Source organism: Sinocyclocheilus grahami, unplaced genomic scaffold (assembly GCF_001515645.1).
Source record: "Sinocyclocheilus grahami isolate Dianchi unplaced genomic scaffold, SAMN03320097.WGS_v1.1 scaffold18.1, whole genome shotgun sequence".
Taxonomy (NCBI): Eukaryota; Metazoa; Chordata; class Actinopteri; order Cypriniformes; family Cyprinidae; genus Sinocyclocheilus; species Sinocyclocheilus grahami.
In genome coordinates this window covers 2,842,404-2,860,085 of record NW_015505197.1, presented here as the reverse complement: position 1 = coordinate 2,860,085, position 17,682 = coordinate 2,842,404, and the positions used below count along the sequence as shown (strand labels likewise).

The 17,682-nt window shown below is 38.2% G+C and overlaps 1 protein-coding gene across 1 annotated transcript in view; it reads left to right on the top strand.

The window, feature by feature from the left end:
• The window catches only part of LOC107553553 (PDZ domain-containing protein 8-like), a 39,019-nt gene extending 24,626 nt beyond the window's left edge, over nt 1-14,393 (top strand). Inside the window, exons 4-5 of the mRNA XM_016235826.1 lie at nt 10,157-10,319; nt 10,454-14,393. Of these exons, the coding sequence (XP_016091312.1) occupies nt 10,157-10,319; nt 10,454-12,714 (2,424 nt within the window). The 3' untranslated portion in view covers nt 12,715-14,393. The remainder of the gene's footprint in view (nt 1-10,156; nt 10,320-10,453) is intronic.
• Nucleotides 14,394-17,682: the final 3,289 nt, after the last annotated feature.

The window sequence follows — 17,682 nt, the reverse complement described above, 5'->3', positions numbered from 1 at the left end:
TGTTTCTCACCCTCCCCCCCCCCCCCCCTCCACCCGAGGACTGGCTTTCGGGCCACTATGATGCAGTGTTAGTATCTAATAAAATTTAAATTACATTTTAGAATTGAATGTGTAACTATAAATATATTTTTATATATAAATATTGATAATATATATATTTTATAAATATAGCATTAAATATATAATTTACATTATTTGGGATAATTTATAATAAAAGCATTTCTCATAGGACACATGAACCTAAACTTAAGTTATTAAAAATTATATGTAATATATATGTTTTTCTTTTGTCTTGCATATAATTTAGGGTCTGTCATTAAGGGTTTCCCAGGCTGTTTTTCTAGTTTATATTTCCAATTGATTTTGCTCTGTGTGCCAATGATGATGATCAAACTAATTTGACAGCCGTCCCTGTGCATGACGGAGCATCTGATGGGTGTATTAGCAACGCCACAGACCCTAACACTCATTGCTGGTTATTCCAGCCCCTTCACTAAGTGAATCCCAGCTCCGCCCTCCACAACAGAAAAAGCAGCACACTGAATGGTTGGCCGAGCCTTGCTGCATGTGAACACGCAAATAGTGTCGTTTTTATTTATTTAAAAGATGACGCAAGTTGCAACAGATTTAATAAATCAATATTTTGGAGATGAATTTAATGGATTTCTGTCTTGAGACAGACAGACGCACTTTTCACAGCCACAAAGATTTGTATCTTAAGGACAGCATTATTTTGCAAAGTGGTAAAAATTGTCATGATCCATTAAAGCAGCATTTTTTTTCAGGGCGACGTATGGAGAAACCTCCTTGTCTTTAGTCAGCGCAGCATGATTTTCAGCCAGTTGACCTCTCTCAACTTCTCTCAGCCAGTTCTTCTTCTCCCAGCAGAGTGTACAGGGTCAAGGCCAGGTGTCTTTAACTTTGTTCTGAAGTATGTATTGCCCGCAGTCAGCTGCTGCTGTATTTTTAGTTAATTATTGTTTGTACTGTGGTGTCTGACAGGCCAGCTGCTCTTTGTCTGTGCTGTTACGATTTGATGCAGTCTGAAGTATATTGCCGCTAAATTTCATTGTTATGCAATTTATTGTTGCTCTCTGCTTGGCTGGGCACCTCTCCTGGAAATAAAAAGATTGGAGAGAGAAAGAGAGAGCTGCAGAGATGACCGTGAGGCTCTAACATTATATAGCTTTACTTACAACTACTTTTTTCCCTTTGCTTTGATTAGCTTTTTCTACATTTCCTTCCTTGCTTTTTCCATTTCCCTTTTCTTTTTCTTTCCTTATTTTCATCTTTTATGTTCTTTCCTCTCCCCTCGTTTCCTTTCCTATTTCCCCCTTTCTTTCCATCTTTTCTTTCCTTGTTCCTTCCTTTCCTTTTCTTTACTCCTTCACCTTATTTACATCTTTTCCTTCCCTTATTTCATTCTTTCCTTCCTTTTTTTACTCCTTTGCATTTATTTCCTTCCTCTTTTTATTCCTTACTTCCTTTTCTTCTTTAAAGTTTTTGCATTTTCATCTTACCTTTCCTGACCTAAACTTTCCTTTCCTGTCCTAAACTTTCCTGTCCTAAACTTTCCTTTCCTTTCCTTTCCTGTCCTAAACTTTACTTTCCTTTCCTAAACTTTCCTTTCCTGTCCTAAACTTTCCTTTCCTGACTTAAACTTTCCTTTCCTGTCCTAAACTTTCCTTTCCTTTCCTGTCCTAAACTTTCCTTTCCTTTCCTAAACTTTCCTTTCCTGTCCTAAACTTTCCTTTCCTGACCTAAACGTTCCTTTCCTGTCCTAAACTTTACTTTCCTGTCCTAAACTTTACTTTCCTGTCCTAAACTTTACATTCCTGTCCTTTCCTTTCCTTTCCTAAACTTTCCTTTCCTAAACTTTCCTAAACTTTCCTTTCCTGTCCTAAACGTTCCTAAAATTTTCTTTCCTGTCCTAAACATTCGCTTCCTAAACTTTACTTTCCTTTCTTTTCCTTTCCTAAACTTTCATTTCCTTTCCTAAACTTTCCTGTCCTAAACGTTCCTGTCCTAAAATTTCATTTCCTTTCCTTTCCTAAACCTTCCTAAATTTTCCTTTCTTTTCCTAAACTTTCCTTTCTTTTCTTAAACTTTCCTTTCCTGTCCTAAACTTTCCTGTCCTAAAATTTCCTTTCCTTTCCTTTCCTTTCCTTTCCTTTCCTTTCCTAAACTTTCCTAAACTTTCCTTTCTTTTCCTAAACTTTCCTTTCCTGCTTTAACTTTAGCTAATCTTTCTTTCTTTCTTTCTTTCTTTCTTTGTCTCTCTGTTTTTTAATTGCATTGATGCAGAACTGTTTCTGTTACTGGAGCAGTTATTGTCTGTAGTGATGGCTGGGTTGGTAAATAGTAGTTTATTTTGTGGTAATCTAAAGGAAAGAGCTACAATGGTTTCTTCCTGTGCACATTGCTGACAGCTGAAACTGATATTAACGGACAAACAGTGTTTGACACCTGTATTTGGAGGAGCATTAATTGCTTGCAGTCAGATTAGAGACAGGTGCTAGGCTAGATCAGAGTCCATCACTCTTTGAAGCAAAATGTCACCTGTTGAATATAGAGCTGCTGTTGAAAGTGTTATAAAGCCATGAATGTTTTGACAGTATCAGACAGCTGTCTATTGCATGGGAAAGGGACATTTGAAACTCCACTTTTAAGTAGCTGACTCGGTTTAAGCTGAGAGAATGAAAATGACAAATAAAATGCCAAAGTGATAAGGACGCACTCTTGCCCCCCTCCCCCTCCACATGGCTTTTGAGCGTTGATAGGAGAGACTCTTCATTTTCCCTTCCATCTTTCATTTGGCCATTCTCATTCTACCTTTCACACGTGGGGGTTAAACTGGGGGAGCATCCATGTAGAGGAGGGGACAGTTCCTGAGCAACTGAATAACAATGAAGGTGCTAAAAACGGAACCGACTTGGACAGACGTTAAAGAACGCTCTGGTCGCTGTGAACAATTGCAAATGAGGGGATGAGAAGGGTCTTGTTTTTTGAATGTCCCCCGTCTCCATAACAACACTCCCTTTTGTGTGGCGCTCTCTGAAAAGCCTCCTCCTCTTACAAAAACGCAGCGGCAACATGAAAATTCAGCCCGTCCGTGATGAGACGCAACTGCATTCATCCCAGCTTTGAACAGATGTGTGCAAATCAGAATGATTCCTGGAATAGGTTCGTCAGAAAAAATGAGAAGCAATTAGTGCAACTTGTTGAACCCATGATTGAGGGTTTCTTACTAGAAATAAAGGCTTATTTCATTTTTTCAAAATATATGTTTAGCACTTAAGTTTGATTTGGAATCAGCAAATTTGTGGTTGATTTTTGTTAAGGTTTTTATGATATTTTATATTTAGTTCAAATTGTCTCCCTCTAACTCAAAACTCTGAGTCAGAAATGGATATGGTAGATTTTGTCAATTATAACTTCATGTCATTGTCATGTAACTATGTGTGAAGCAGTGCTTTGTTAATTTGCATGGATTGGAGGATGGGTGAAATGAAGAAGAGTGAGTGATTGAATTAGCTGAGTGTCGGAAAAGGGCAGTGTTGACGATATTCCACCATGCCATTAGTTATTATGCCACATGTGACTCCAATCAGGCAACTTAATATAAAACACATTAATCCACAGCAACACTTCCTGCTTAATTATCCTCACTTCCTGCCAGCTTTGGCTGTCAGACATTTTGAAATTGAGTTTTCATCAAGCTCTGAAAGTTCTCAATATAACATTTCCACTGCTTAATTTTTAACCTTTTTACTAATGGGATAATTGAGAATAAATGTTTTCACTTTATCTGAGGTTATGAATCCTTGCAGTTTTGTTGTAATTCTGAAGGGAAAAAATCATTAAGAACCTTTACAGATTGCTCAAAAGACAAATACGTTTATTAGTTTTGTATTAATCATTCATTTCAGTTTAGGTGATGGTGTTGATCAGCCGTAAGCCAGGTCATTGCAAAAACAATTTTTCTAATTAGTATTTTTTATTTTCTTTTGGAAAAATATCTAAACATCAATTTTACAGTACAAGTTTACGTCAAGGGAAAAAGTTATTAGATATTCACATTTCTTTTCATATAATGAATATGTGTGTGTGTGTGTGTGTGTGTGTGTGTGTGTATGTGTGTGTGTCTGTGTGGTGTGAATATATATTTTACAGAAAAAAATATAAATTTTTCCAGGACAGATAGATAGATGGTTGATTGGATTTATTATAAAAATTAAATTGATCAAAATTGTGAAATTGAAAAAGTATAAGATTTGTTATTTGAGAAAACATGTTCTTTTAAAATCTGTAGTTCACTTCTGTTTTAATCAGATCCTTCTAAAATCCTCTATGCATCCACTTCAGCTGATCGATCTTAGCATCCTTTCTTTCACGTCTCTGTTACTTTTTTCTTCTTGTTTTGAAACAAACCTATTAATCGCTAGAGCTCTCTGATGCTGTGTGTGTGTGTGCACATGCCTTGCGGGGACTGCTACCCTATACCCTAACACTAATCTCTCTGACATGTGCCAGATGATTCGATTACTGACCATTGCTCTGAAGGCTCTCACTACTGCATCTGACCACTGAAATCAGCCATTGTGTGTGAGGAAGATGCAGAATGCTTGAAGGGTAGAACTGACCAGTATACTGTAGCTAAAAATATATATATTGATGTTTTTCAGCCTTTTCATGATATCTCTTTGTATATTTACCCTAAAATGGCTTAAAAGGACAGTGGAATCTTCATTTCAACTCAACAGCTATTGTGGCCAATTACATTCAAAATGTTTCATGTAATTATATTTTTACATACCAAAACAATTAGTTAAAAATGTTGTTTTCACACTTTTTCTCCATATTGCATGGAGAAAACAAGAAGTTTGCATTCATATTCATTCAAAATCATCTAATTCATCTCTAAAATTAGTATTTTAAATATTATTTACAGAAATATTTCTTTGTTGTTGCATGACTCTTTTGTTTGTGTTTTCTCTTTTTGCCAGCTGGTGGGAGTGAGTCTGAATGTGCTTGTCGAACTTAATTTCGTTAGCTCACCTCTGTAGTTCAGCTTGTGGATAAAACTAGCAGATTAAAAAAAACCAAACCTTTAAGAGAAACAGACTCTCAGGAGACACGGAGTATACAAAAGCTGTATGCTTCCCTGTGATTCTTCATGCATCTGAAGTTGCTGAAGGCTGCTGCCTCTATCCTCACTGTTTGCGTCACTCATGAAACATGTCAAACCACATTACATTTCCAGTGTTTTGTCATGTGTTTGCCTCTCCCTCCACGTCAGAGATGCTTTAGTAATGTAACGTTATCAAGATTTTTTTGGTAACACTTTTTAGTATAGGGACCAATTCTCACTATTAACTTGTTGCTAATTAGCATTCATGTAAGTAGCATATTGGCTATTTATTAGGTCTTATAAAGCACATATTCTACATCCCTAATCCTACCCAATACCTAAACTTAACAACTACTTTACTAACTATTAATAAGCAGTAATTAGGAGTTTATTGAGGCAAAAGTCATAGTTAATATTTAATTAATAGCGAGAATTGGACCTTAAAATAAAGTGACCTTTTTTTTAAATTCAGAGTAAAGCTTTTAAGATGACTTTGTCAATATTTACTCACCTTCACGTTATTCCAACCTCATTTGACATACTATCTTCCATGGAAAACAAATATTTGACGTGTTTGTTTATTGACCTTTTACATTTTTATTTAACTTCAGTATTTGATTGTAAAGAGGGTACAGAAAAGAATCACCCCTTTAAAATAATCACATTTTGTTGCATTGCAGCGTGAAATGAAGACAGACACAGTTTTTGTTTTATCCAGCTGTATTTACTCAGTGTAACTTATAACATCCAAGTGTTAGATATAACACCAACATGTCAGAAAAAAATTTATAAATAGAAAACCAGAATCACAGTTGGAAAAAGGATCACCCCCTCCTAAAAATGACATGGTATCTTAATTAGCTAATCACCTTCTCAGTGGCACACAAAACCATTTGACTTTAAATTGTGATAAGCTGTGGTCATTTTGATTACAGCATGAAAATAGCTTTTCTGGAGCATTTCAGTCCTTGAGTGCAACTGAAGAAAAGAGTCAACTATGGAAGGCACTGTCAAAAGATCTCCAGGATAGAGTTGTGGACAGGCACAAGTCAGGAGATGGATACAGAAAATGTCAAAGGCTTTATCAATGCCTAGAAGCACAGTGAAGTCTATTATTAAGAAGTGGAAGGTATTTGGTACAACACAGACCCTCCCTGGATCAGGACGTCACTCCAAACTGGATGAAAGAGCAGGAGAAAACTGAAGCAGTTGCAGGATTTTTTGACAAAGAGTGATCATTGTGTGCATGTGACAACAATATCACAAATTCTCCACAAATGTGGCTTGTATGGGAGGGTTGCAAGAAAAAAGCTACTCCTCCAGAAAGGCCACATGCAGTCATTACTGAGCTTTGCCAAAACACACCTTGAAGATTCTGAAGCAGATGAGACTAAAATTGAATTATTTGTCCTCAACATCAAACAATATGTGTGGCGGAAATCCAATACAGCTCACCATCCTAATAACAGCATTCTGGTTGATTCTGTTTATTATTATTATTATTATTATTATTATTATTATTTTATTTTTTCTGACATGTTGGTGTTATATCTTTCACTTGGATGTATAAGTTGCACTGAGTAAATACAGCTGGATAAAACAAAAACTGTGTCTGTCTTCATTTCATTTCAAAATGTGATTATTGTAAAGGGGGGTGATTCTTTTCTGTACCCACTGCATGTTATGATAGAACATGAACGTTTTTAAAATAAGTCTCTTATGCTCAAAAATACAGTAAAACATAAATATTGTAAAATATAAAGTAAATTCTGTATTTTAATATCTTTTAAAAATTCCTTTAATGGCAAAGCTGAATTTCCAACAACCATTACTCTAGTCTTTAGTGTCACATGATCCTTCAAAAATCATTCTAATATGCTGATTTGCTGCACAATGAATGTTGAAAACAGTTGTGCTGCTTAATATTTTTTGTGAGAACATTGATCATTTGAATTTTTTGAACTTTACTGTCACTTTTGATAGATTTTAATACATCTTTGCTGAATAAAGGTGTTAATTATGTTATATATTCTACCAAAATGTCTAGCTACAGTTGCTTAAAATTGCAACTCTTTATTGGCAGGGCAACTACAAATCTGAACAAAATGCATGTAGGCCTTCAGAAGGCATGTAATTGTGTGCACGAGTTGTGTGGAGTTCTTTTCTTTTTCTTTTTGTGCCCTTTTTAGAGCTTGCACACCCAATTCCACATTGTGGGAACCAGAACATTATTCATCATTTATATTTCACAGAAGGAAGTCATATGTGATTGGCATGACATGTGAGTGAATAAATAATGACATTTCATTTTATCAGCTGCAGGCCTGTTTTTCCTCGTGGTTCTATTGAATGTGTACTGAGTATTGTGTGTTGATTCTGACATTTATGCTGTAATCAGTGGAACTGACCTGAAAATGTCCCACAGGCCCCCTGTGTTTGTTTGTTGTTGAAAAGCTGTTTTATATTTCCCTGATACTCAATGTGAGGGTGTATTTGTGAACCTTGTGGTGATGAGGTGAGACAAACAGCAAATTGACTCATGAACAGCGTCCTCACGTACCAGTCGGAGCGGCAGCAGTCCGTTTACCTGCACTCAACACACGCAGACACACAGTAGTGCACACAGTGAGTGTGTGAGTGTTCCTCCTGCTGTGCCTTTCCATGGTTGTGTAATTACCCCTTAGCCACCGCTCAGCTACAGAAATCGCCTGTAATTGCCGCTCAATGTCGCCGTTTGGTTCCAGTGTCTGACAAATCTTTCTTTCTCTCTCTCTGTCTTTAAACCTTGTCATTTTGCCGTTCTAAAAGTGGGAAAACAAAGGTGCACGTTAAGAGCAGGTGTGTCTTTCACCCTCTGCTAGTTGCTGTTTTATTTATTTTTGGTTTAAGTCAAATCCTGTTGTTTTCTACTGTAATTGCAATTTAGTTGTGGACTTTATTGCAATTACGTCTGTGGTCATATTCTTTTATGCAGATAACTTGACCAAATGTAGCTCATTCAGTCTTAAACTCAAGGCATCATATAACGTAGGTCCAACCAGTTCTGATGTTGAGGTACAACATGTTCCTGTAGCAGAAGACTTTGATCTGGATGTTTGGAAGTCATTTTTAGTGTTTGTTATGGTTAATATCAGATGAAAGCCATCTCTAGATAACAGCCCTTTGTCCACCGTGCAAACAATGGTGTCTTGTTTTCTGTGTTTGTCGTATTTGTTTCAGTAATTTAACTCATTAAATCTAGAATATCACTTTTATTCTGGATTACACCGGTGGTGAATAAAAAGATTCCTTACATACACTTTGCTTTCATTTTCATTCTCTATCTTGTACAGGTTGCAATGAATTATCCCAAACATGCTGGTAAAAGACCAACAGTGTCCTCAAAAAAGCCTGGAGCTTTTGTTTTTCTCCCATGAACCCTCTCTGACACGTGTAAAGGGTGGGATCAGGTTGTGTCCTGAGGGAGGAAATGTTCAGAATGAATCATCTCTGTGGAGGGTTTAACAGCAGCCCTTCAGTCATTAAGATTCATGTTCCTGTGTATTTATTTTGTCTGTTATAAACAAACTTATCTTCAGCATCTCAGTTAGCTGACATGTATGCAAATAGTATTGGCACAAGTGTTCTCCCCTTGTCTCATTTCTTACTCCTAACGCTACCACAAATGCCTTCGTTCAGTGGCAAAGCAATTTATTATGAAAAAGCATGCTTTGAAATAATTTGATGAATCAGTTTTAACCATTTTTTGTGATGTTCACTTGACCATTTTAAACAGTAAATATTCAAATAAAACATTATTTTTATGTTTGATCAGTGGCACAATTGCAATAGCACTATAAGATATCAATGTTAAATCGTTAGATGTATTAATAATATAATATTCAGACTATATACACATACATAATATAGTAATAGAGTTTGCTAGTTTAACTATAATCTGTTTATAGTTGCCATGGAAAGATAGATAGATAGATATTATAGTTGAAACTAAACATTATAGTTTTATACATTTGAATTTGGGTGTTTTTTGTAAGTTGCCTTCTAAGAACTTTCAGAAGGTTCTTGAATGTTTCTATAGACAGTCATTGGTCAAAACTGGGCATGTCAGTCTTCTGCTTGCCAACTTGAGTAGATTGTCTGTTTTTTCATCCCATGTTTAACTCAATCAGTGCCCTTCTCAAGGGTTATAACAAATGACAGAAGCAAAATTACAGTCATCCATCTCAGCAGCTTAGATCTGCATCCTGTCTTTTTTGCCCACCCCCAGCACAGATGACAGAGAGAGAACAAGGGAGACACAGAGGACGTATCATGGAAAGATCAATGAAAAACAATCACTGGTATTTGTGCTGCTATTATACAGTCCAGATTATCATTCTTGTCTCTTGGTGGATCTAGTGGAATTTTTCCTCACTTTGGTACACTAACTTGCTCCTTATATGTACCTATTGTTGTATGGTGTCACCCCGAGGTGCAGGTGGACCTGCAGGTGAATTTTTTGATGTAGGCTTTGTGATGCAGCAAGCCCTGAAACAGCAGCTGCTACTTTGTGGCACGTTTGCAGTGAAATTAGCAGTAATTGCAGACCTCCCTTCCTTCGTTTTAGAGAGCATTGTTTTATCACCATGAAAATGGTTAGATGTGATGGGAAGAGAGAGCTTTCTATAGAAAGTGAAGGCTGTCTTGTTCACATCATAATGTAGGTTGTCCGCCCTAATTATAAACCGCTGTTGCTGTCAAAAGATAAACTTTAAGAAACACTGTCTTTTGGCTTAACTGCTAGTGTTCCTCTCAACTAGTAACAAAAGCTTCCCCTAACAACTTCTTTCCAATCCAGTCCCACTTGGTGGTCTTATGACTTAAAGTAATGTATGCCAGAACAACACATGCAATAAAGAAAAGATTACAATTTACAAATCTACTTGGAATCTAATTATAATTGTCAGTCCCAAGTTTCTTCAATTACACAACCTTTTCATTAAGATTATTAGCAAAACTGATATTGTTTCTCTTTGTCTGTTGCAGACTGAGGTGATCAAAGGACCATCTGGAAGCGTGGGAATGACGTTCAGGCATGTCCCAGCCAGTGATGGTGACACGGTGCATGTGAGCATAGAGACTGTCACCCCAAACTCCCCAGCTTCCCTGGCAGACTTACAGAGAGGAGATCGCCTCATTGCTATTGGAGGTTAGACTTCCATTTACTTTTTACTATTCAAATGGAATGTTTGACTTTGTGGATAGTTAATTTGATGGACAATTTTGTATGATTTTATAATAGATTTGCAAAGCATCAATCATTCTTCATGTCTATTTGCATAGGAGTCAAAGTGACGTCCTCTGTCCAAGTGCCGAAGCTGCTAAAACAAGCTGGAGAAAGAGTGATAGTCTTATATGAGAGGCCAGTCCGGCACCAGGTGCCTACTGTGGGCTTGGGGACACTCCAAGAAACCCTAGGCCCAATGGAGGAGCCCAGTTATCTTCATCAGCCTGGGGGCTACGAGGAGGACCCAGCCCCAATAACCACCATGGACATATCTGATAACAGAGACAATGACTCTGAGTTTGAGGAGCTAATCGTTGAGTCCAAATCAACTACAGCTCCAGTCACTGTTGACACTAAGGAGGATTTCCTGCTCTCTGTAAACCAAAGTCCCAAAAAAACTGTGGCCAACTTGGCCAAGCCCCTTGGTTCCATCTCACCAATTCTCAACCGCAGACTGAACCTTCAGTCCCCACTCAAACCCCAGCCCAAAGAATCACCAAAGGCGCCAACTCTCAAGGCTGCTGAACCTTCTGAACCACCACAGAGACCAACGGTGCCCCCTCCTCCACCACCTGCACGCCCTCCTGTCCCTCCCAGGCCCCATATAAAAGTCACATCTGCCTCCTCAGAAACCCAGAGCCTGTTTGAAGGTAACGAACCTGTGGTGGAAAAAAGTCCAGAGAAAACGCAACCCACTGCTGGCAATGGTGACAAACCAGTAGAGAAAATCCCTGTTAAGTCACTAGAGCCGAAGCCTGTGAGCAAGCACCCAGAGCCTGCAGAGGAAATCCCAAATATTCCAGCCACAAACAAGCAAGATTCAGCCAAAGACAAGATATCCGAGAGCTCCTCCAACACTAGGGACAGTGTCGATGAGCAGGGTCTCTGGGAATCATCTGAAACCATGTACCGCAGCAGAGCTGCCCGCTGGAACAAAGCCTCTGTGATCTTTGAGGTGGAAAGCCACCACAAATTCCTTAATGTAGCACTTTGGTGCAAGGACCCCTTCAAGCTTGGTAGTCTCTTGTGCTTAGGGCACGTCAGCTTGCGGTTGGAACACATTGCACTGGAATGCTTAGCTATGTCATCTGCTGAATATCAGAGCACCTTTCGTCTATGTGCTCCTGAACCAAGGGCCAGCGTCAGCCGTACTGCTTTGCGTAGCTTGAGCACTCACAAAGGTTTCAACGAGAAACTCTGCTATGGAGATGTTACACTCAACTTCACTTACCTTGCAGATGGGGAGTCAGATCTCTCCAGTGGACTGGTAGAACGTGAGTGGGAAGGAAGTCTTCAGGGAGAGGACTTAAAAGACCGGGAAAAGGAACGGGAGCAGGTACTCACTGCAACCCGGGTTGAACCAAGTTACAGCGGCATGCAGTTCGGAGATATGCGGCACAATTTTCAAGACACTCAGTTCCAGAATCCCACTTATTGCGATTATTGCAAGAAGAAGGTGTGGACCAAGGCTGCCTCGCAGTGCATGACCTGTTCTTATGTCTGTCACAAGAAGTGTCAGGAGAAGTGTCTAACAGAGTTCCCTAATTGCGTAGCTGCCTTAGTCCGACGTGGAGCAGATCCTGAGACCAAGTCAACCATCAATCGGGCAACTACTGGCCTTACACGTCACATTATCAACACTAGCTCTCGACTCCTCAATCTGAGGCAGGTGCCCAAAGCCAGACTGGCAGAACAGGTTGCAGAAATGGGATCAGGGGCGGTGGAGCCTTCTCCGAAACAGACACCTAACACATCTGACAATGAGAGCAGTGACACAGAGACCTATACTGGGGCCAGTCCTTCCAAGCAGCCACCTGGTAGCGGTGGCTCCAAACTGGTGCGCAAGGAAGGTGGACTGGATGACAGTGTCTTCATTGCCGTCAAAGAGATTGGTCGAGATCTTTACCGTGGCCTCCCAACAGATGAGCGTTCACAGAAACTGGAGTTGATGTTGGACAAGTTGCAGCAGGAGATTGACCAGGAGCTGGAGCATAACAACTCTTTGAGTGTGGAAGAGCGAGAAACGATTGACTCCCGACGCAAGGCCCTCGTCTCAGCAGCTCTGGCCAAGTCCGGTGAACGACTCCAAGCTTTGACTCTGCTCATGATTCACTACCGTGCTGGCATCGAAGACCTAGAGTCTGTAGAAAGTACCTCACCAACTGAACAGCATGGCTTACCGAAGACCAAAGTTGAGGGTCTGGAGGAGGCACTGATGGGCACAGAAGTGTACGACAGTGACATTTGCAGTCCTGTTGATGTTCAGATACTGGATGAGATTACAGAGGAGCAGATCTGTGTAGAGGCATTACCGTAAAGATGACAAAAGGCATCAGGGGCTTGGGATTCATGAACAAAGACATTTTCTCAAGTATGACTTGGTTGACCTGTGGGTGTTCCACAGGTGATTGTGAGGTTTGCAAAAGTGTTCCTAAAGATGTACTGACAATTGTGGAATTTTGTGAGAGTGTCAGTAGTTTACCAATTTTTTTTTTTTTTTTTTTACATTTTAAATTTTTTTTAATAAATATTTTCCCACATCTTTAGTCCTTAGTTACTGTTTTAGTGGACAGAATCATCAATCTGTAGACTTTTGGCAGTATTACATCATACACAGAATATGAGTTCCCATGACATGATCAAACCAAGTTTTACCTGCCTTATCTAAAAGGTGCAGTCAATTTTTTTACATAACAAGCTTCAATGGGGAGAGGTGTGAGCTTGAAGCAAGATGAGCTTGAATACATATTTTTATTTTAACTTTGTGTATTGGTAGAGACTGAATTATATACATGTATGCTCTTAGTTACATCCATGGTTGGAAATATACCCTGTCCATTGTGTTTTAAGCTTCAAGCCCCTCTGCCTTACACTATATATCCACTACAAAATGTAGGATTATATCCTGAACAACAGTCCATAGAACATGATGCCATTCCTAACCAACATTTTTCTCTCTGATAAGCACCTTTTGTTGCTAATTGTTGTTCATTTTAAAGCATCATTTCTTTAATGTTCATGTTTTGTTATTTTTAGAATGTTTAATGTTGAATTGAGGGGGAACCATTATAGGACAGATACTCTTGAAGTTATTCTACTGGGGACCATTCTTTGTCTAATTTAAATTTGTCACAAAGCCAATGTGACTTTTTTTCTTTTTTTGAGGGAAGTATATTTATATTGCATATGTATGTTTCATAATATATGTTTCCAATAATTGTCATTATATAATCTCACAATTAATTTGTTTTGATCCTTTATGAGTTCTAAAATGGTGGCGATTTTTCTCAAACCAATTTGGATACTTTTTTATCCACCATCAGTTGGTCCAGGGTGAATGGTTATGTATGTGTGAATGTGTCAGCCTGTTAGTTTTTGGTTTGATTTAAGTATTGGAATGTGTAATTTTATTATCATGCAAGCAAACTTTCAGTATGTCTCACATCTGTGTGCTTTGGCATATATTGTTGTCATTGAAAGTTGATTTTACGTGTACTAATGAATTTATCTCCCAAATTACTCCCTTTACATTCATTATTCCGTTCGCCTCTCAACACATCTCTCAAAGTGTAAAACTACATCATTAAAAACTCTCTTTTGTCAATGCATACAGTATTCCTTAATTCCCAAAGCTAATGTGTAAATTCATGAACGGTCTGTAACTTGTCTTCTGGGCTCAAAAGCTGAGTCAATTGTAGCCTATGTCTGTGTATTGCTGGTTAGTTTTCATTTACTTCATTCACTTTAAATGGACTTGGATTTGATCAAAGAAAGTCTTTATTGCTGTTACAACATGCGGTTTACACATGAACGGCTGTAATTGGCTACATGCATTACTGGATCTGCTTTCCTGATTTAAAGCTTTTTAGTAAAAACAAATGACTAGGCCTTTAGGTGGCGAGGACAAAACTCCTAATCCATGCGTGGCCAACTTTGGTCCTGGAGACCCACAGTCCTGCAGAGTTTTGCTCCAACTCTGATTAAAAACTGACCTGCCTGTAGCTTTCTAGTAACCCTTAGACCTTGATTAGCTTGATCAGGTGTGCTTGATTAGAGTTGGAGCGAAACTCTGTAGGACTGTGGCTCTCCAGGACAGAAGTCCTAGTCTTGTCCTAGTCCAACCAATCTGTGTTAACAGTCGTGCTGTCCTTGTTAACGTTTCTGCTGCTATATCATCTATTCAGTGGGCCTGGGACATAATTTTTAGGGTTTGGTCCCCCTCACCCTGGCTCCAAGGAGTATGTATCACCATAGAGGACCTTAGTGGGCCCCTCTGGTCACAGGGCCTTGGACAGCAAACACTATTCAGCTAGTGTAGAATTGGTCTGTTTTTGCTTGTGCAATATTTGCATAAGTTCATTACCACTCAAACCATAAAGGAATTTTTCCTTTTGATTCACTTGAAGGAATAACATTAAATGGTAAGCTTTCTAATTTAGTCATAAAATGACTAAAGATTTTTTTTGCCGCCTTGTCTAGTTGCTGCTGCTGTAATCCTGTGCTTCTCAATTCAACACCATCATATGCTATCTTTATCACAATAAGAAAACAAAACAAAAAAAACAGTAAAATAACAAGTACGAAACATCAAATCCTCTTTGGCAAACTGTGGTTAAGTTTTTCTGGGAAAGCTCTTGTTCTTATTGGTAGCGGTGTCATGTTTTAAAGCGCTATTGTAAATAGCCTAGTAATGTAGGTGACTTTAAACCCTGTTCTTTCTCCATGAACTTATATAGTGTTCAACATGTGGGCTCATCCTTTCTTTTTTGTTGTTGTTTTTGCTTAATGTAAATATGATTTTGTGGGTTTTATTTATGGTGGAGGGCATCTTCCGACAAAGTGCACAGCTTTTAAACTTGCTGCAAGACCTTTACGCACTGACATATCATATTTGCTTATGCACTTCAGATAAATAAATTATTAGAAATGAAAAAAGTTCCTCTGTAATTTTTGCACCTTCCCATTCTTCCCATACACTAATACTGCAATAGTATTCATTTTTAGGTCATCTGTGTTAATTTTCGCTACACTTGATAACCGAGAAGCCAGTTGTGATGGTATGAAACCAGTGAGAAGAGAATGCCGTGTTGTGCACAAGATACTTCAAAAGATGTGAGTGCAACACTCAAGTACGTCCATCTAGCTTGTGTTTAATGGTAAACGTGTTAAATGTGTGAATGACTCCTTAGGTTTAGTTTGCAAAACTGTATGGCCAGTCACTTCTGAAAACCCTGCGAGCTGATACCAGGATTATTATAAACTAAACGTTCATAACATTAGCCATTAATAAGACATTGGGAGCAGGTGGCATTTAGTGGTTAGTGGTGAACCCATTAACAAGATTGCCACACTGCAGAATCAATAACAGGAAATAACACTCTTAAACCTTGGTCCAATTGAGTAAAGCAAAGAACATTTTTAAATCAATAGAACATATTAAAGTTCGATTTGATTGGATTTTCATTGGATAATGCAGTCTTGAATTGTCATTCTAGCTGGTTCTCATTTCATTCCAGTATTGTATGAACTAAAATGATTTGTCAATCATGTAAAGTCTGTTTTGTTTGCAAAATGATTAAGATCATTGGGGAAAAACAAGCATCATGTCTTTTTAAACATTTATTTTCTGTTGCGGTCACACACACATTACCTTCAGAGCTCTAAAGCTGATGTAAAACCTAACCACCAGACCAAACACTGGATATAAAACCATCAGCTCAACCTCCTAGTTGATATAGTTTAAACACAAACAAGACATACCAGTCTGAAGGCACACACTGACATTGGCACAGACACTAATTTCTGATAAAAACAATTTGAAAATAAATGACATAATACTCTTCTTAACCTTACTGGGTAAACAGGTTAAAAACGACATCGAGGTTAAAGGACACTGCTGCAACTCAAAACATTGGCAGCACATTTACCAATCTGATTAAACCTGCGTAGACGCCTTATAGTTGTGTTTGCGTTTAAAAATCTGCGCTTGTTTTAGATCATAGTGGAATTGACCTGTGCATCATCATTGGTGAATTTTGTCTGCTTACTCGCGTGCATTTGTTCTGTCCACAACTGCAGGTGTAATGATGGCAGATTGGGAGCAGTGCACCGTTCCTCACATCTAACACAAACATCCTCCAGTTGTGCAGATACTTAAAGCTGAGCTAACGTGATTTTTCTCAAAGACTAGTTCTGGTCGCAACTGTTGTGTTAAACTGATTGTAGCTCCAGAGGAAAACATGCTGTGTATCAAATCCATGATTTTATTTTCCTGTGGGCAATAAAAGAATGTTTCCCTCAGTACATCAATGGCAAGAAAATAAAGGAGAATCAAGCCATATTGAAGACTTATTTCTAAACTATTTCACTTGTTCTAGTCAGATAATTTACCTCCAAAAACCAACTTTTTAGTATGAAAAAGCCCGATATAATATATTTGATAAACAAAAGCTGGGAATTAGACATGTTTTTCAGTACATCAATGGCAAGAAAATAAAGGAGAATCAAGCCATATTGAAGACTTATTTCTAAACTATTTCACTTGTTCTAGTCAGATAATTTACCTCCAAAAACCAACTAGTATGAAAAAGCCCGATATAATATATTTGATAAACAAAAGCTGGGAATTAGACATGTTTTTAATATTAGATTAAGCTGTCATTTAGCATATGAAGAATAGGGTCCATGAAACAATAAGACTGTTTCTGAATTCTGTTTCTCAAAAACACATTTACAGCTGAGCTACACTTGCCATTAAATACTGTTTGCAGCAGGTTGTCTGATTTTAAGGCATAGAATGTGTATTTATTTAATAATAATAATAAATAAATAAAAAAGACCATTGACCCTGCACAGACACCTGACTTGATAATTAAAGGAACACTCCACTAATTTTGAAAATAGGCTCATTTTCCAACTCCCCTAGAGTTAAACAGTTGAGTTTTACCGTTTTCGAATCCATTCAGCCGATCTCCGGGTCTGGCGGTAGCACTTTTAGCTGCAGCTTAGCATAGATCATTGAATCTAATTAGACCGTTAGCATCTCGCTCAAAAATGACCAAAGAGTTTCTATATTTTTCCTATTTAAAACTTGACTCTTCTGTAGTTACATCGTGTACTAAGGCGCTGCGTAATATCATTCATTGCACCTGCTGCATCTATGATATGGCAGCAAAGTTCCTTGATTATTACGCCGGAATGAGAGTATAGTTCCTAGCCATATCGGCCTAGAAAACCGCAACTTTTCATTTTCCGTCGGTCTTAGTACACGATGTAACTACAGAAG